This window comes from Pseudochaenichthys georgianus, chromosome 7, assembly GCF_902827115.2.
Source record: "Pseudochaenichthys georgianus chromosome 7, fPseGeo1.2, whole genome shotgun sequence".
In the NCBI taxonomy this organism is placed as follows: Eukaryota; Metazoa; Chordata; class Actinopteri; order Perciformes; family Channichthyidae; genus Pseudochaenichthys; species Pseudochaenichthys georgianus.
In genome coordinates, this window is record NC_047509.1 from 42,086,947 (window position 1) to 42,107,147 (window position 20,201).

At 46.2% G+C, this 20,201-nt stretch overlaps 1 protein-coding gene across 1 annotated transcript; it reads right to left on the minus strand.

Moving 5' to 3' along the window:
* Positions 1–278: 278 nt before the first annotated feature.
* asxl1 (ASXL transcriptional regulator 1) lies at positions 279–18,964 on the minus strand. The gene is given in 12 exon segments (XM_034087165.1): positions 279–1,105; positions 1,107–3,134; positions 3,227–4,238; positions 4,508–4,613; positions 4,983–5,079; positions 6,754–6,920; positions 7,344–7,428; positions 7,647–7,816; positions 11,439–11,625; positions 12,231–12,350; positions 13,855–13,938; positions 18,602–18,964. Coding segments are annotated over 12 exon segments (4,554 nt in total). The 5' UTR covers positions 18,659–18,964; the 3' UTR covers positions 279–664.
* Positions 18,965–20,201: the final 1,237 nt, after the last annotated feature.

Below are 20,201 nucleotides of genomic sequence, written 5' to 3' on the forward strand. Positions count from 1 at the left end.
CCTTTACTCGTAAATTGGAATACATTTTTCATTTTAAATATTTTGTGTATGCCCTTTATCTAATAGGGCTTTCTTTTTTGTCTATCTTCACTTTTGGTGTTATAAATTATAATATAAATGTTCCCTATGTGGGATGGATGAAGGAATTCTGATTCCGAATTTCTTGTACAACACAAAGTGTAGCTATCACAGTTCAATGATCGTTTCATGTGTTCATCCAACTGAAGAGTCAGGAGTTTAAAGGGAACCACGAAAGGAGTCAAAACCCAACCAGCAAAACAATTTTATTTACTCATTTTAATGGTTTAAAAAAATATTTCTTTGCGCAAAGACAACAACAGGTCCCCGTCCGCTGAGGAAACAAGGGACCAAAACAATGATGACCACCAATTGATGAAAGGTGTAGCAAGATAAGATGAGGTAAATGTTTTGAGGAAAGAAAACAAAAAAGGCACAATTTCCAATCAACCATGCCTCAGATTCACAATAATAATATTAATAATAATAATAACAACAACAATAATAATATATAAGTACAGCTAAAAAAAAATCTGAAAATCTTAAACAACAAAAAATACAGACCAATTCTATAATACAAGGCATGTCCTGCCGTCAGGCTCCCCGGTCCTGTACACTGAGCCTGACCTGCTGAAGCTGCAGCACCCTATCTGACCACCAGGCACGACACGCACAGTTTGGAGGGCCCGATGCAGTCGTCATGGCAGAAGGCACCGCAGCCCTGGCACATGATCATGGCTTTGAGGCGGCACGAGCACTTGAGCGCCACCTCCTCCGCAGTACTGTCAGTGTAGGCCTGGATGCTGAGGGTGGTCTGACGGGGGCGCAGCTGCAGAACTCCGTCCGCCATGCTGCGCGAGAATCCGCTGTCCATCACTGAAACATTGGCTGTGTAGCTGACTCCTCCACCGTGTTTGGGGAGCTTCCCATAGAGCTGAAAGGGAAGGGTGGAGGCAGTAGAGGAGGGGGAGGAGGAGGAGGAAGAGGAAGAGGGAGAGCCAGAGGAGTAGCTAGCCTTGCTGTGCTCTTTCTTTGCCATCCTTGCTAAAGTCATCTCCATGTTGAGGAGTCCCTCCATCGCCCCCCCCGCTCAGGTAGCCGTCCATAGAGCTCCCGGGCTCTTTTTTGGTAACACTCATGGGTTTGATGGGGGAGGATTTGGAGAGAGCCTGACAAGCAGGCCGTGCACCCACTTCATTCTTTATGGTGGAAGCAGGAGACTGAGACTGCGGGGGCCGCCAGTTAATCTTAATGGTAGGCAACACCTCTGTGGGACATGGGTCTGCATGGGGAGGAGAGGGGCCATTGGGCGTGGTTCTGTGGGCTTGCTGGGGCCTGTCTGGAGTGACCCCCTGTGAAGGCTGACGGCCATGAGAGTCTTTTATAACCACAGACTCCCCAGCAGTCTCAGGGTCTGACTTACTCCTGGAGGATGAGGAGGGGGGCAGAGAGGTGATGACCGCGACAGCCCCGGAGGCTTGCGGAGCCTGGTACTGCCCTGCTGGTGTCTCCATCAGACAGGAGACTGGACGATCTGTCGGAGACTTGTTGTGGATCTGAGAGGCTGCGTTCAGTTCAGGGCTAGAAGACTGGACTGAGCCCTCAGGCCTGTGGCTAAGCCCTGGGGTCCGTGACCCTGGTGGTGGGGGTTGGGGTCCTGGCAGTCGGCTGATCTCCAGCCTGTTGGTAGAGTGTGAGGGTAAAACCTTCTCCAGGGGCAGACTGCCCTGCAGGAGCTGGGTAACAAGAGGATTGTTGGCCTCCACACTGGAAACTGCTCTAGCTGAGCTGGCCATCCTCCTGGAGGCAGCTGCAGCTGAGGGCTTCACGACTTCCCGACACTCCTCTCCAGACTCAAGTTTGATCACAACGCCATCTTCTAACCCCTGCTGATGGGCTGTGGGGAGAGACTGGTAGTCCTGGGAGCGGGGGCTGCTGTGCTGAGGGTGAGGCAGGCCGTTGGGGAAGCACGGCTGGATGACAGTCTGACCGTGGCGGTTGGACACGTGGGCCTGGATGACCGGCTGATGGTTCTTTGGGGGAGGGCTGTAGATGACCAGCTGGCTGTTTCTCTGGATGCTCAGTGGGGGGCCCCAGTCCCCGTCAGGCTGCTGCTCATCCTCCTGAAGGTCATTCTCACAGTCTGAGGCCGTTTCCGTGGAGTCACTATGCGTCCCAGCCTCGTACTCTTTCTCTCCACCAGAGGAATGAGCTTCTGTTTGCCTCCTCCCTGCGGAGGGAGAGAACACATCCTGGTGCTCCACATGATGGGAACCATGCTGGATTACACCGCCCAGTCCAGACTCCTTCACCTGTACCAGATCTTTGGCCCGAGAAGAGCTGGCCAGCGTCTGTATAACATCCACACCCTGCGCTCCAAACCTAGGAAAGGAATCCGGGATGGAGGTTGGGGTCAGTGGAGGTTTTATGGAACCATGTTCAGCCATCTCTGCGATGGCTGCAGGAGACTCCATCGCCTTAGGCTTTGGAGAGGCGGAGTCAGGTGCCTTGTCTTCAGAACTTTTGGAGGAATTCTGGACATTAGTTGATGTTGCTTCTACTTCCTCTCCAGTTTCTGGCCCTCCAGCTGCATCCTCTGGAGGAGAGCTTGGGGTCTGTGGGGCCTCCGAACACAAAGAGGCTGAGGTAGTGGACAGGGAAGGGGAGGGCTGGGGCTCTACATTGTGAAGCTGTAGTTGTGTTCCTGACGTATTAGAGCCTGAAGACGATCCCTGCTCCTCCACCCCACCACCTCCCCTTCTTCCACTACCTCCTCCTCCTCCTCCTCCTCCCCCCCCTCCCCCTCCTCCTCCTCCTCCTCCGGGCTCGATAGGTCCTGGATGCTCTCTCGCTCGTCGTCCATTGCTGCAATCCGGTAGCCCAGCAGCAGGCCGCAGCCGGACCCCCGGCCCTGCCCCGTCGCTAGAGGCTGCAACAGCAGCAGCGGCCTCCCGCTGGGCCCGGGCTTGCTGGGCGCGGGCTTTGATGTCCGCAAGGGTCCGCGCACCGCCCGTCCCCGACCGCCGCGAGCCCTCGCCGGGGGGCACGATGCGGGGGCAGATCTGGTAGGTTGGGTGACCTTTGACCCAGGGGGGTTTGATTCTGGAGAGTTGAATCTGGGACAGAAACACAAGGACAGTTAGTCAAACGTTGGCAGGTACATGCTTATTGATGAACAGGCAGTTTACTTTGGGGCACACAGTCTTACCCGGATCGGCGGCACCTTGGGCTCTTCGGTTGTCTGCTGCGGCTTCTCCGTACGGACACTGTCAATTGTGGTACGAAAGGACTGACGGTCCTCAATCCGCGGCCTTTTTTCGGGGAAGCTGGAGAAGGCCTGAGCCTCATCGGGCCTTCTCTTCTGTTCCTTGAGCTGAGCGCTGGGTGCAGGGGTGGGGGCTGGGCTGGCTGATGGGCTGCTCTCACGGCTGCTGGTGGCCGTCCCCCCAGTGACGGAGGTGACAACGGAGGCAGTGTCATCCAGAGGATCGGCGGCGACTGCAGCACTGGAGGATGCTGAGGAGGAGGAGGAGGAGGAGGAGGAAGAGGAGGAGGAAGAGTCCAGGCCTGTGGCGAAGGCTCCCTGTGTTTCAGAAGGTGAAGAGGGAGAGGAGACAGGCGAAGAGGCTGAAGACGAAGAAGAGGAGGACGAGGAGGAGGAAGGTGAGGAGGTAGAAGCCAGTATAGGCGCATTCTCCTCTGGGAGCAGGCGGGACGCAGCCTCAGGCTCCTCGTTTGCACTGGTGGAGGCTGGGCTGGGAGTGGGGGTAGGGGTGGGGGTGGGGGTAGGGGTGGGAGTGGAGGCTGACAATATGACTGGCTCTGGAGTGGGGGGGGTCTTTGTCTCTATGGGGGGACTCTCAGCAGAGAGCTCCACACCGCACTCAGCCTGCAGCACCACCTCTCCTTGAATGACCGTGTTGTCGGACATGGGAGAGCCAATAGAATCTGCTGGGAGGTCCAGTTCAGGGCTGGGCTCAGCGGCTTCTGCAGACTGCAGGGCTGGGGGAGGGGCCTTGCAGAGGGTCCGACGGGCCCTCCGACGCATGTCAGCTCGTGTGCGTCTCCTCATCCTGCCATCTCTCCTTCGCCGACCCACGCTGCGTCTCTTGGGGGCCCCAGCTGCCACCACGGCCACGTCAGCGTCCAGCACGCCGGCTGCAGCTTCACTGGCTTCACTCATGGTGAGCTTCAGGGACTCCTCTTGTGTCAGGCCAGACCTACGGGAACACAAACGATGTTTGAGCGCATTGTGGTAAACAACGTCGTCTAAACTATATGGAGGATGGCAAGGAGATGGAAATAAATATAATACATGCAAATAAATGTCAAATATAAAAGGCTATACAGGCTTCTAGTCACGCTTAAATAATACTTACAATACCAATATATGAACCTTAAAGGAACCACTGTAAATATGACATAAGAAAGAATATGGCTGCTGTGTGAACATTGATTTTAGACTCAAATGAAATGGGATGGTTCTTACTTTTGCCCGTGGTACTCTTCAAAAAACTTTTCCTTCCAAGCCTCTACTTTCTTCTCTTTCTCCATTTCCTGTCGGAAACGCACTTGCATCTCGTGGGTGAACTCACCTAAATGTGTCAAACACATATAAAGGTTTAAAAAGTAGCTTCACAACTGACCCTTTTGAAGGATAGTTTAGTTCTAAGTCTAATAAGCGGCCCATCACTTGTACATCAGCAGCTGGTGTTAGCAATGTGTCAGGGCAGTGTCACCACCAGGTCCCTGACAGACTGACTCACCAACATGCAGAAGTGGTTGTTATGTGTGTCCTTCTGCACCCATGGCCTCCTTCTCATTCACACACAAGAATGCTTCGGCACAGTGTTGCCTTTTGGTGGGAATTGTTCTGCTGGCATGTTTGACTTTACCCTTTCTTTAGAACAACCTTTTGGTTATGTGGTACGAGTACAATGTGGCATATTGACTAATACACTTACCCTCCGCCAGCCTTTCTTTCCAGCTCTGGGAGGCGTGGGTGAAGAACTCATTGTTGAGAGCTGAGCTACTCAGTCGGGCCATACCATCTGGTCCAATCTTCAGGAGAGAACACAATGTAGACATATCAGTAAAGGAGTAATGCACCTGAGAAGTAGAGGGGCTTAAAGGCTAGTGCATACCGCTGCGTAGGCCTGTCACGGTCATTCATTTAGTTGGACGATACATTTTCCCGGAACTTATTGCGATAAACGATAATATTGTCGGCACCGTTGTGAGACCAGTGTAGACCACTGACATAATGATAATATATAATAATAATAATTAAAGTACATCCTTTCAAACAGAACATTCAACATTGCAAATGAAATGTGAAATAATATTCAAATATATAAATGATATATAATAAATAAAACAAATACATTCAATTATAAAAAATTAATTAAAATCACACACAACCAAAAACAATAAATTAAATAGACTATCCATCAATAAATCAATACATATATTAATAAATGAATATCATATATCCAATTCTGTATTTCAAAGATTTCGAGCAAGGAACACCAACATGTCGGGCAAATGCGTCTTTGGTTGTAAACTGTGGGGAAGGTGGGAGCTCTCCGTCTCCAGCTGCCGTGTGTGCTCCCAGCTGGGAACACAGAGCGGGGGGGTTGTGTTTCAGGTGCGGTTTAAGGTTGGTCTTATCGCTACCTCTTTAAAACAAATGTGACGCACCGCCCGGCTCATTCAAGTCCGTAGGTTCTCCTTGTTGATTTGGCGTGAGTCCAAAATACTGCCACACCGGAGATGGACTTTTTGCAACCAATTCCATTTAACTTCAAATTCCCCTCGAGTAAGTCACACGTTGTCTCTATATTATTCATTTGGCTGCTGCACTGTTGCACACGGAGTGTCCTGCCCCGGCTGTGTGTGAGCCCCGCCCCTCACAGCGTGCCTGGCCGGCAGCCGCAGCGTGACGGGCTAAAATGCTGCTCACATTCTTATGTAAACACGCATGTAAACGGCAATTTATCGACGTCAGAAAAGTTATCGAGTCCATTTTTATTTATCGTACGATAAGTCAATTAATTGCTTGTCGCGACAGGCCTACCGCTGTGGTCACCACTATTTGAACGGTTGCATTTATACTACAGCTGACAGTCTGCATCCGGCTGAAACAATCGTTCAACCATCAAACAACCATTGAGTGTGTTCCATAGCAACTACAGGTCCATACCATAGCAACTACAGGTCCATACCATAGCAACTACAGGTCCATACCATAGCAACTACAGGTCCATACCATAGCAGCTACAGGTCCATACCATAGCAACTACAGGTCCATACCATAGCAACTACAGGTCCATACCATAGCAACTACAGGTCCATACCATAGCAACTACAGGTCCATACCATAGCAACTACAGGTCCATACCATAGCAGCTACAGGTCCATACCATAGCAGCTACAGGTCCATACCATAGCAGCTACAGGTCCATACCATAGCAGCTACAGGTCCATACCATAGCAACTACAGGTCCATACCATAGCAGCTACAGGTCCATACCATAGCAGCTACAGGTCCATACCATAGCAGCTACAGGTCCATACCATAGCAACTGGACTGGACAGAATGGAGCGGGAGCATTTGCATCAAAGGAGCAAAGGTGATCAAAGTATCAATTTGTCTTAACATGCATCAAAATGACAAAACAGTGTACGCATGAGGTCAGCCTCACTATATTAAATAAGATTTAAAGAAAAGCATACCTGTCTTTCCACCTCAGGCAGTAGCTGCAGCAGCTGCTGCTGCGAGTGTACTGGGAAGGCTGCGAAGGTACGCACATTGATAAGGGCTCTGATGTTGGTGTTGACCAGGATTGAGCCTGGTGTTTCAAAATCTACGTCCACCCCTCCCCGACTCCTCTTCATGGGACCTGCCACAGCGGGAACAAAACCATACATTTACTTGCAGCTAAAGCCATCTGCAGGTAGCTACAGCTGAGCACCACAGACACTCACACATGTTCCTTGCTTATCAATTACGTTTATATAGTAGGTGAGAACACTCAATAACACCCCTTTCATCGCTTCTCATCTACTCGGTATTCTTTCTGCCTTTTGTGTTTATTAACTATGGTAACTATTGCTGCTTTCTCTAGAGATGCTTATTCAAACATCTTCACAGAGACAGACACTGCACTAAGTTGGGGCCTGAGCAAAGCACCCAACAGTCAAGTGGATAAACAGTTGTCCAGAAACCGGACAACTCCGTATATTTCAGTAGAGGTCTAACCCATCAGCATTTTGAACGTTTGCTTTCATTGTAGATGTGTTGCAGATCACTTTGTTCTTCTTACCTGAGGGAACATGCTCTCCATTCACCTTAAGAGGAGTGAGGACAACGCGGGGCATCATGACTGCTTTCTTCCTCTGCCTCCCTGACTGTAGCAACATAAACAGTGGTATGGAAAGGTTGTAACAGTAGACGGTTATGAAGTCAGTATGTGAAGCATACTCTACAGACCACTCAAAGTCACATGGCACACGTGTTCATGAATGAAGAAACAGTACACTAAATCACAGCAGAACTGCTCTTTATCCGTTGACTGTTGCCACTTTAGTAAAACAGAGCAGCCAGTGTGTACGCGCGTGGTGCTGACCTGTCTTGAGCGGCTGAGCCTGGTCTGGGTGTGTGGAGCATGCTGGGCCTGCTGTGTGTCGATGCGTGCTTGCTGTCCTGCCGCCCTGCTGAGGCGAGTCTGGGGTTGGGAGCTGACAGCCGGCACTTCTGTGGAGCAGGAGGCGCTGGACGAGCTCTCATCCACAGAGGCTGCAGGCAGAAGAAAACAAACACATTTCAATTCAACATATACTGCAGTTATAATAAATATGTTGTGTTATTTTAAGCAAGAGAGTTCATAGAAAAGGAGCTTCCATCTGAGCTAAAGCTGCTTTTCTGGTGTTGTTGCTAAGTGGCAAACAAAAAAATGTAACCAACACGAAGGTGTTAGAAATCACAGGCCATATTTTGGCTTCTACCAAGAAGATGCAGTGGAGGAAATAGGCGGGGCCTATGGGGATCTTCCATTTAAAGTGATGTTTAAAACTCAGTGAATGGGGTTCATTCACTGGAGCTTCCACAAACAACAACCAACATAATTATTACATTCAAATGATGTTCATTATTCAAGTTTACATTCACTTTGGAGAATAACACGGGAGAGATGAGCGGAAGCGCTCTCTTTTCCTCTCTCTCTCTCTCTTCTGACTGCCGGTCAGCATCTCATGCAGCTCACTGATCCAGTAACGAGTGACCCGACAGTGAACAATAAATATATTTATAACAAGTTTAGCTTGTTCCAGAGGTAGATGAAATAGCTAAGTGTGTTAGGTCTAACTCTTGTGTGAGTTGCTCTGCTCACCGGTTTTGGCGAGCTTGTTTTGCCGCGCACAGAGAAAAGTGTCATGTATTTTACGTCATGTGATCGGCTCTCCCGATCGGCCTTTATAGAGAGCACCGATCGATCGGCAGAGAGTGAATATCGGCCATCGATCGGGGCATCCCTAATTGTAATGGTAGGTTTATTTGACTAATGAGATACAGAATATCAAAAAGAAAATCGTCCGTCAGTCCGTGAGTCGGAGGGTCATGCCGAGTGAGATCGCTATCCGTTTAAGAGAGAGAGAGGCAGTGGCGGCTGGTGGAAAATATTTTAGGTGGGGCTGTGGAAATGGTCACCAAACAATACTAGGGGGGTCCGGGGGGTTGCTCAAAAAAATTGAGAAATTACCCCTTAAATTATGACTTCTGGTGATGTTCGATCGATATACTTATCGGATATGCACAAACAAGCTTATGCTAACAAGCTGAGATTCCACAGATTCTAGAAATATAAGTATCATCACTGAGCGATCAGAACTCGCGACAGGAGAAGCAAATACAGACATCACACTATGTAGCTTTAGGTAGCAAAACACGGAGATATGCTCACCTTTTGCCGTTATCTGACCAAAAGTTGTGTTAAATGGCATTAAAACGAGAACAACGTGGCTGAAGGTTAATCCAATGTGTGTGTCACTTTGAAAAAATTATTGAAGATCCATAATTCAATTTTTATGTCAAAAACTGAGTTTTCATATTAGCTGCTAATGATAGCTTCCAGAGTGTATGACAGCTCCCTGTTTTGTCTCCTTGGATACGAGTCAAAACAACTCACAGACTGCCTTGGGCCGGGCGCTGAAATTGACGACGCTGATTGGCTGAAATTATGTTTCGGCGGCATAGTACTTTTCAGGTAGCAACAGTCAGCACTTGGTTGGCTGCTGCTGAACTTAGGGCTCTTTTCTCAGAGCCCAGGCGAGAGAGGGCAAAGATTTCTGCGGCCAGGCAGGAAACACATGACTTATCAGTAACTTTAGACATCCTAACACAATTTTAAACGAGATTTTATTGTAACTTATAAATGTTTCTGATACCAACTATATAATATGTACCTTGTTTATTAAAAATAAAAAATATTTTTATTTATTTTATTTTTAATGACAATCTTAAATGAGGGAAGAGGGGGGGCCGGCCGCCACTGGAGAGAGGGGTGTGGCGCGTGCATGTGTGTGTGTGCATGGTCGAGTGAGCGAGTGTATGTTTTTGAAGTGAAACGAAGCAGCAGAAAAATCAACAGTCTCACACCCTGATAGTCCAATAGCAACGCTTGGTCAGGGTCCTTTGGCGTGCAGTTGTGACATATTATATACAGTTTTTAATGAACGATTAGAGAATAACGAGTAATGAATATGCTTTATAGGGATCTGCAGATACATTTTTTGTCTTTTCAAGCACCCACTGTCAAATATCTCGCCTGATTGTTGGCACTTGACAATCACCTTCACTGAATTTTACTCAGGTGCAACTAAAGTCTGATTTAAGAATTGTTTATATTTCACATCATTAATCCAAGGTTGCGGTCGAATAGTCCGTTTTGCTTAGGAACCTTCCTAACGGAGTGAAATGACCCGGAAGTACCTCAGTGGCAGCCATGATAAGAGCCGTTCCAATTCTCTCGAGCAGCGGTTTTCAAAGTGTGAGGCGCGCCTCCCTGGGAGGCACCAGAGAGCTTCAGGGGAGGCGCAGCGTGAGAAACAAATAACGAGAAAAAGACGAGTAAAGTGTCACTTGCATACTTTTGGCTGTCTGTGGAGACCGAGTTCCCCCACCTCGCCAAAAAGGTTGTAAAAGTGCTCATTCCCTCCACCTACCTGTGTGAATGCGGGTTTTCCAAATGTATTCCTGTCTACATTGCATCCCCGCATCATCATTGTTCCCACTAAAGTAGGGGTGAGTGTAATAAGGAGGCAAAGTTGTCGTTCAGTGTGTTGTCGGGAGCATATAAAGATTTATCCACGATATTAAAAATGTTTTTAAAAAATATGTAAAGCATAAAGATAAAAAGGTTAAAAAAAGTTATTGTTTAATGTTTTAAGGAGGTGACGCTACTCAGCCAATCAAATCGGTGCAGCCAGTGAGTCAGCACGACAGATTCAAACACACACACACAGAGACAAGAAGAGAGAAACAGCAGTGAGCCATTTCAAATGGCGTGCTCAAAAAAGAGAAAGCTAGACAGCGAAAACAGCATTTAATGACATTTTCTCTCACTGGACCTCTTTGAAATGCAATTGAATACCCCTGCATTATAGCAACAATAATAATTGGGAGAGGGGGCGCGGCTGTTCTTATGTTCTCTGAGGGGAGGCTCACCTTCCCACACTTTGAAAACCCCTGCTCTAGATGAAAGGAAAGGAGGTTTGAAACTTCCTTTATAACCTCCTTTAGCTTAGGAACCACTGGACCTCCTTTTACGAAAGGAGAGGAGAAAATGCTGCCCCACAATGCCTTGCAGCCGCAGCATTTGCCGTTAATTAATTATTATTGTATTGCTGATCTACACAACTAACCTATTTTGAATTCAAGATGGCACATTTCGCCAAAAGGTGAAAAGTTTGCATCCATGATCAGGAGGGCAGAAAGTCTACATACTTCTGTTGCAGACTGGAAAGCTGCATGCAATACAAGTGTATTATTAAAGAACACAAAAATGTACTTGCAAGATTGTTTTTGTTTGAACATGTCTCCTCATGGTTGATGGCACTTATTGTAAGTCACTTGGATGAAAGCGTCAGCTAAATGTGATTATGACAATTATGGAATACCACAAAATATGAGGCTCAAAGTGAGCATGGGAGGCTATGTCTTTTAACACGCCTTCAATTTATAATGCTCCTAACACTAGGACGGGTCAAATGCATAATGTAAATGTCCCCTCTGTGGGACGATTAAGAGTATATAAAATAAAAAATGTAAATAAAATAAGTGTTTTAAGTCATGGATTGGCGACCCCACAGTAATGGAGAGGCCTCTGATGTCTGTAATGCGAGGTGTGTTGTCGTAGTGTTACCGTCATTGTCTCCACTTGCAGCAGCGGTGGTCTCGGTGGAGTCGCAGCTCTCCTGCCCAGTGGCCTCATTGGGGCCGACGGTGGCCGCTGTACCCGCTGCAGAGGTGCTGGAAGCTGGGGCCGTGCTGCTGGCTGGATCAGTGGGCTCCGACTCTGATGTTGTCTTTGTCCACTGGAGGGCGTTCTTCTACAGAGTGTGAAGAACAACTGCATTTTCTCAGAAGACTGTATCCTTCAAGTCGTTTGTGAGGTCATGCATCATCATGTGTGACACTCACTCCAAAACAGGAAGAGATACCCAACGGGTCCAACTGTGTTTATCTGTATCGTCTTTAATAGTATCATCAGGGTGGGGAGGGTTACTTTAACAATGTATAAATGACTAGTAACCTGTAAATAAAAAGGAAACGAGTCTGAGTATCACAATATGAATGTAATGTAACCGGATTAATTTCCGTTACTTTTGGATGACCTCAACATCAATTTTAATATATGAATTAAAATAAAACTGTATTTTCGTTTGAATGAATCAGGTGTCCGCCTACTGCATTTAAAAAAATCTATTTAAATAAAGAACGAAAGAGCGAAAATAAAAAGCAAATCCAGGCAGTACGTCTACCTTTAATATGTCCATCTTTATGAATACATTGTAATCCTACGGTATTATTTATTACATTTATTTTCAGATGTCATTTTGAAGATACCAATTATGAATAGTAATGTGTATTTCCATGAAGAAACGCAGGCAGCCGTAGAGAAGCATTCAGCGTGAAGAGGATGGTGTATGTGTACCTTTAGGGTGAACAGGCTCATCCGCCCCGGCAGCTTGAAGAAGATGCTGTTCTTCACTCGGTCTCCCCTCACCTGGGAGTGCAGCATCGTGACCAGACAGGCCAGAGGTGCTGTACCACTACACACACACACACACACATTCAGATAAGAACACCTGCAATGCTACCAAGTGCTTGTCAGAAAGTCAGAAAGCTTTCCATAATAGCCATGTCCTTCATGAAGAAAGTTACAGAAAGCGGAGTTTGGACGACATGATGCACGGATACGACAAAACAAATAAGGGATGCCCCCATTGCACATTTCTCAGCCGACACCAACGCTCAGATTAACAATTTGACCGATGCCAACACCATTGATGATGTTTTTCTGTCCATATTGTTGTAATTTATTCTTCTTTTGAGCCACGGAAATATACATTTTGATTATTAAAAAACGTTGAATAAGCACATTTTCTATTTAACAAATGTATGAAACTACGTTTAACAGAAGATTCCTTCAAAAGACAGGTTTTTGTACACAAATACATTTGATACAAGCCTCTTTAGTCTGCTACCCAGTCACCAAGTCAGTGAGAAGGTTTTAGGAACAGTCAGTGGTCGTGTTGGATTTCCTTGTTGTTTGTCATAGTCATTTATTACCTATTTTTTTTCCTTTAAAAAGGTAAGACATATTTGATAACATTAAATCGTCATTTATGAATTTGAATAAATATACAGAGCACACTTATAGATTGTGCATATAAGGGCACGGAGAATAAACATGAACAGAGACTGAGGTTAGCGTGACTAAACAGACGACTTCTCTGGCCGTTTCAATTTCCCCCTGACAGCTGAACCTACAGCGCTCTGCTGCGACACTTCAGGAACTCTTATGAGGATGGGAAATGATCACTTGGTACATCTATGGGATGGGATAACATTTGCCGCTCCTAAAACGTGCTTCTCGATGAGGAAATGATGCAGCATACACTCCTCCTGCAGCAGCAGCAGCAGCAGCAGCAGCTTCTTCTCACAAAGACCACATGCGCTGTTAATTACTTAGTTAAGAGGAAAGTTACGGTAAATAACCCTCAGGCGGTGTTCTTAACCATCCAAATGACCAACAATGCCAATTTCTGACCGATGCAAACGCACTGTGCCAAGCATAGACCCCAGAGAACATGAAAGGGTATGAAAAACAGACAACGAGTGCAAGTAATAAAGGTCCTCCAACATACCTCCTGTCAGCAGCAGGCCAAGTGATCCATAGATTGATTGATTGATAGATTCATGTCAAAGAAATAAAAACATCTGTTATAACCACACTGATTGAAATTACATGTTTAATTGTTGTTCAATTGAATTATCCACATTGGAATGAATGCTGGGCATTTTTACACTACCATTGAAAAAGGTATAGCTCCACCACACAAGAGTCCTTACATAGGTTACTGCATTCAGGTTCAATAGAACAGCTTTTATTATAAACAGTTGTTACTTTTATAACAGTAGTAGCTGACACCTATACAGAAGTGTGTGTGTGTGTGTGTGTGTGTGTGTGTGTGTGTGTGTGTGTGTGTGTGTGTGTGTGTGTGTGTGTGTGTGTGTGTGTGTGTGTGTGTGTGTGTGTGTGTGTTTCTGTCTGACCGCATTTCCTTCAGCCCCTTGGTCTGGATGACGTGGAGGATTTGTTTGGGAGTCATGGGTGCATCAGAGAAGTTCTCCAAAACCTGCAAAACATCCACGCAATTTTTACCACACAGAAAACAATTCCATCTGCACCGTAGGAGATCATATATACACTCAAACACAAGTTACTCTGCAGAGGGAGGTTCCACATTTTGAATATTAAATAAAATATTTGAAATGTGTCTATTCAATGCGAGTGACAGGAAAGCCTTTCATTGCCATCCGTTTGAATACCAATCCAACATTTCTAAAAACCGGATAGGGGTAAAGCATTATATCATCTACAACGATTTATCTGCAATAAGTTCATATTAGCTGATATCAACCCTCGTGATGTTTCACTTGGCATGTTAGGAATGTCAGGAAATGTCATGTTTAAAGTTTTTATTTTGGGGGGGGGGGGGGGGTGGTAGCACCGCAGAGGCGCCGCCTCTTAGCTCCGGAATCCGGTTCACTTCCAGCTCCAAAAATCTTTCGGTCTAGAGGCAAGAGCTTCGGAGCTAAGAGGCGGCGTCGCTTACGTCTCTCTTACGTCGAGGCGGGGGCGGGATCAACCTCCTGAACAACAACAAAATGCCTGCGTTTTATCCAGTTTGTACACAATGATGGAAAACCTCAAACTGAATAAGTTTTATTTAGTTGTGGTTGTCGATGTGAGGGATTTCCACGCGGTTTGGATTTTATGAAGCAGGCACGTAAACGGTGACGTCATTACGCACCAGCGGCAGCTCTGGGCGGTGTGAACAGAGCGGGAGCAGAAAAGGGAAACCGGAGCTGAACCAGAAAAGCTCCCGCTCGGAGCTAGAAAGGGAAAAACGCTGGTGTGAAAGCCGCATAGGGGGGTCCAGGGGCATGCTCCCCGGGCAAGCTTTTTTTTTTATGTTGGAGTTAAATGCATCAATCTGGTGCACTTTGAGGGGGAAATAAAGAGACTAGATCTATGGAAACACCTATATGAAACAGAACTGTATACATTTCAATAATCATAAAATCATGTCCATAACCAATAACATACCATTTCCAATATGAAAAGACACTGACTCCCTCAAATGGAAATATGCGTTTACATAAATGGTGACCAAACCGTTTCAGACCCACTGAGAACTTAGACTAAGTTAACTATCTAATAGGGATGCTCCGATCGCCAATTTCGGGGCCGATCGCCGGAATCAGTATCGGCCGATACCGATCGCCGATCCGATCGAGTGGGCGGGGCCTAAATGGAAGATTTAAACATCACTTTAAATCTTCCATTTAAAGTGATGTTTAAACTCAGTTAATGGGGCTCATTCACTGGAGCTTCCACAAACAACAATCAACTTAATTATTACATTCAAATGATGTACATTATTCAAGTTAACATTCACTTTGGATAATAACACGGGAGAGATGAGCGGAAGCGCTCTCTTTTCCTCTCTCCCCCCTCTCTCCCCACTCTCTCTCTCTCTCCTGACAGCCTGTCAGTATCTCATGCAGCTCACTGATCCAGTAATGAGTGACCCGACAGTGAAGAATAAATATATGTATAACTAGTTTAGCTTGTTCCAGAGGTAGATAAAATAGCTAAGTGTGTTAGGTCTAACTCTTGTGTGTTTCGCTCCGCTTACCGGTCCGGCGGGCGGAGCTGCAGGATTTCTGCTTCACACACACGTTGCATTCCGCTATTTTACTGTCTTTTTCAGACACCTTAAAATAATGCCAGACCGGTGAAGCCATTTTGGCGAGCTTGTTTTGCCGCACACAGAGAAAAGTGTCATGTATTTTACGTCATGCGATCGGCTCTCGCGATCGGCATGTTTAGAGAGCACCGATCGATCGGTAAAGAGTGAGTATCGGCCGATATCGATCGGTGACCGATCGATCGGAGCATCCCTACTATCTAAACACTCAAGAGTCCTTCACCTCATCTGAGCTGAGGTTGTCCCGAGCTTGAATGACACACAGAGACCAATCAAGGGCTTTGATTTATGATCTGTATGACAGTGGCCATGTCGGCAGACCAAATCATGTAGACAGCCAGTCACCCTGTGAGGCAGACCACATCATGTAGACAGCCAGTCACCCTGTGAGGCAGGCCACATCATGTAGACAGCCAGTCATCCTGTGTGAGGCAGGCCACATCATGTAGACAGCCAGTCACCCTGTGAGGCAGACCACATCATGTAGACAGCCAGTCACCCTGTGTGAGGCAGACCACATCATGTAGACAGCCAGTCACCCTGTGAGGCAGACCACATCATGTAGACAGCCAGTCACCCTGTGAGGCAGACCACATCATGTAGACAGCCAGTCACCCTGTGTGAGGCAGACCACATCATGTAGACAGCCAGTCACCCTGTGAGGCAGACCACATCATGGAGACAGCCAGTCACCCTGTGTGAGGCAGACCACATCATGTAGACAGCCAGTCCCCCTGTGTGAGGCAGACCACATCATGTAGACAGCCAGTCACCCTGTGTGAGGCAGACCACATCATGTAGACAGCCAGTCCCCCTGTGTGAGGCAGACCACATCATGTAGACAGCCAGTCACCCTGTGTGAGGCAGACCACATCATGTAGACAGCCAGTCCCCCTGTGAGGCAGACCACATCATGTAGACAGCCAGTCCCCCTGTGAGGCAGACCACATCATGTAGACAGCCAGTCCCCCTGTGAGGCAGACCACATCATGTAGACAGCCAGTCCCCCTGTGAGGCAGACCACATCATGTAGACAGCCAGTCCCCCTGTGAGGCAGACCACATCATGTAGACAGCCAGTCACCCTGTGAGGCAGACCACATCATGTAGACAGCCAGTCACCCTGTGAGGCAGACCACATCATGTAGACAGCCAGTCACCCTGTGAGGCAGACCACATCATGTAGACAGCCAGTCACCCTGTGAGGCAGACCACATCATGTAGACAGCCAGTCCCCCTGTGTGAGGCAGACCACATCATGTAGACAGCCAGTCACCCTGTGAGGCAGACCACATCATGTAGACAGCCAGTCCCCCTGTGAGGCAGGCCACATCATGTAGACAGCCAGTCCCCCTGTGTGAGGCAGACCACATCATGTAGACAGCCAGTCCCCCTGTGTGAGGCAGGCCACATCATGTAGACAGCCAGTCCCCCTGTGTGAGGCAGGCCACCGGGAAACCCCCCGCTCCTCCCAATAGCCAGTCCGGGACTGGGTACAGGAGGCGTAGAGCGAGGGATCATTTTCCACAAGTTAATCGATCGCAGATGGCATCGTGGACGCGGATGAAAACAAAATAAAAATGGGTCGTGAAATATACCTGGGCGACACGCCCAAGTAAAGTCTATGTGCGGGAAACCCAGCAAACTTTGTTTAGCCATCCACCAAAGGCTCATAGTCAATGAGTCGTTGTCAGGGTTACCGCTAGCCCAGTTTTGAAATCCTGTTACATGTGTGCTGGGTTAACGATATGTTCACCTTACTCCATATATTTGTAGATTCTGACTAAGGAAAACAAAGGAGTATCAAAATGTTCTGCGCTAACAAAGAGTGCAGGTCAATTGGATTTATATTCTTAACAACGTTGAACCTTCTGTCCTAAATGAACAACTGTGAATAATTTCTTTAATTTATTACACTTCATTGATAGAGTCGTTTTTTAGTTGTTGGACTTCTATCCTACCTTAAAACATATCCTTCTTTTGGTTCTGATGTGACAATAGTGCTTGATGTGGAAGTCTGCACAATGCATCGCATTTGATAGCACTTGTGCAGTAATTGTACTTGTCCAGGGTTAAGAAAGGATCAGGAATGTGTACTTCTATACATCTTACTACAGAGTAGAAAGCAAAGGCTTCTTGGGCAAACAGACACAAGTAACTGGTGAACCAATTGCCCTCAAACTGAGGTTCAACACTCTGGAGAGAGACATCTGAGCACTAATATACAGAATCATATATTTACTTAACTGACATTTGGCCATCTGCTCCGAATGCATTTTAATTAGATGTATATCAAATGAAGTGTACCTACTGGGGAAATAATGCCCTCAGCTTGGTAGTTCAACGTTTGTATTTCAATGCGACTATACCTCATTCCTAAATATCCAATTCCGACACGTTGAACTTCCAATTGAGCCGGATTGATTGAACCAACAACATGAGGACTGTATGATTTCCTTTACCATTGAGTCTTTACAATACAACTGGGTAGGGGTTAACGTTAGCTACTAGCTTTGCTAACTGTAGCTTGCATTATAATAAGCATAACGACCTAATAACGACTATTATATTAAGTTAGCCTTTCCGTGATCTTGAGAGGTTTGACAGGGTCACGTTGAAACAATGAAATGAACAAACTGGTCGCGTATCATGAGTTTCTCGGGCTGCTAAAATGGAAATTAGCGTAGGGCTAGCTAGCTAGCCTGCTGCCTAGCAAACAAAGAGCTCAAACAGCAGAGAGGATGTTAGCGTGTTAGCCAGCATTAGCATGTAGCGTTGCGTAGCTCTTTATGTCAGCAGTCAGAAAGAAATGCAACACAATTCAAATGTGGCACCCAGTTACATTTATTTTAAACATATCCAACCTATAGACTGGTCTAGTGCTGATAAAAGCTAACCTAGCTAATATTAGAGTGCAGACAGTGGTCGTGAGTAGAATGAACACAACAACACATCTGGAACATCACTCAGCATTATACCATAAATAATGTACACATGTCTCTATAAATGCTCAAAACAGTGTTTACCATGCGGGCTGCCTCAGCCCAGGTCCGCTCCTTCTTTCTCTTTTGTTTGTCCTTCATTTCCCCTGCGATGGTGTTTGCGGCTAGCCTGCTGTGTCTCTATAAAGCAACCTCAATACGATGGCGGTTTAGCTGCTTAGCAAAATGGCTAACTCCGTTCTAGGTGAACTGTGTAGACCCAAAACAAGACACTCCTTTTAGCTCCGGACGGTGATGTGCTGTGCTGTCTGCTAGTTTCTGATATATCTCGCTACTGTGCCTTGTCTAAACTAGCTGAACACACATCGTCTCTCGGTAGCACAGAAGCAGTGTGAGTGCAGGCTGGCGCTGCTGCAGGACAAGCCTCTTTGGAATGCAACAACCAGGTCAAAGGTCAAACCCTCCGCAGGAATGCAAGAAAAAACCTCCTGCTCTCTTCATGCACATTTTACATTTAAACAGATGCTGCATGCAAATAATCATACATTATATTATTTTAGTCTTCCAATGCAAGGTATTTTTTTTTTTTGTAGCCATATTAAATATAACAATAGAGTCCATTCTTTAGAACACCAACATGTTGTGCCATTCATATTCATATTAAAACGGATTCAGAGCAAACAACGACTGGCCACCACGTTATCTATTTTAACTCTGCACATATGCAACTGTTTATACAGGCAACACTGTAAGTGGAGCAAATAAACACACCTGGGAGGAACCTCACAATAATAGCTGGTATTAATCTTTAATTTATGTTACAAACACTTAAGTCAAGTGGAACAAAGATAAACATTTGCAGCAAGGGTGTTGCATGAGATTATTTCAGCAAGGCAGTACACAGTATTCCGAATCTATTTCATCAATCAATTGATCAATCAAAGTTTATTTATATAGCCCAATCTAATTTGTTTTATATTTGTCTCAGTGGACTTCATAGTTTGTACAGAATATGAATATGACACCCTCTGTCCTTGGAACATCACATCGGACAAGGAAAAACATAAGGGGAAAATTGAATAAACCTCAGGGAGAGCAACAGAGGAGGCTCCCTCTCCCAGGACGGACGGGCGGGCAATATATGTTGTGTAAATTAAAAAGATAATACATTTACAACATAGGTAGTCCAAATGCTTGCAAATGCATGTGTCTATAAATAAGAAGACGATGAATCCAGGTGGATGTCAACAACCAAGTGGGTGCCAACACGTACTGCTCTGCTGCATGGGGTTTGAATGGGCCTTTTACAAAGGTGAAAGAAACACAATTATCGAATTATGCATAGCTCATGTTTCAGATCCTATGAGGAACATTGCCACCAGTGATATTCTTTGTTGTGACCAATACATCCCCAATACTCATCTATTCCAACATGATTCATAACAATCTGTCAGATCACAAGGGGTAGGTTGGATTACAGGTCAACATTTTAACTTTATAGTCGTAAGGTTATCTAGTGTTGCTTCCACCACCTCAGAAATATCACCACTTTTCTTTCAGTGTCACACTTTGAGATACTGAATATATCACACAAGTCAGACTCCTAACAACAACAACTAAGAAAAGAGAACAAATACACCATCGGTGTTTTATTTGTCAATATCCTCATGTTATTCTTGTGATT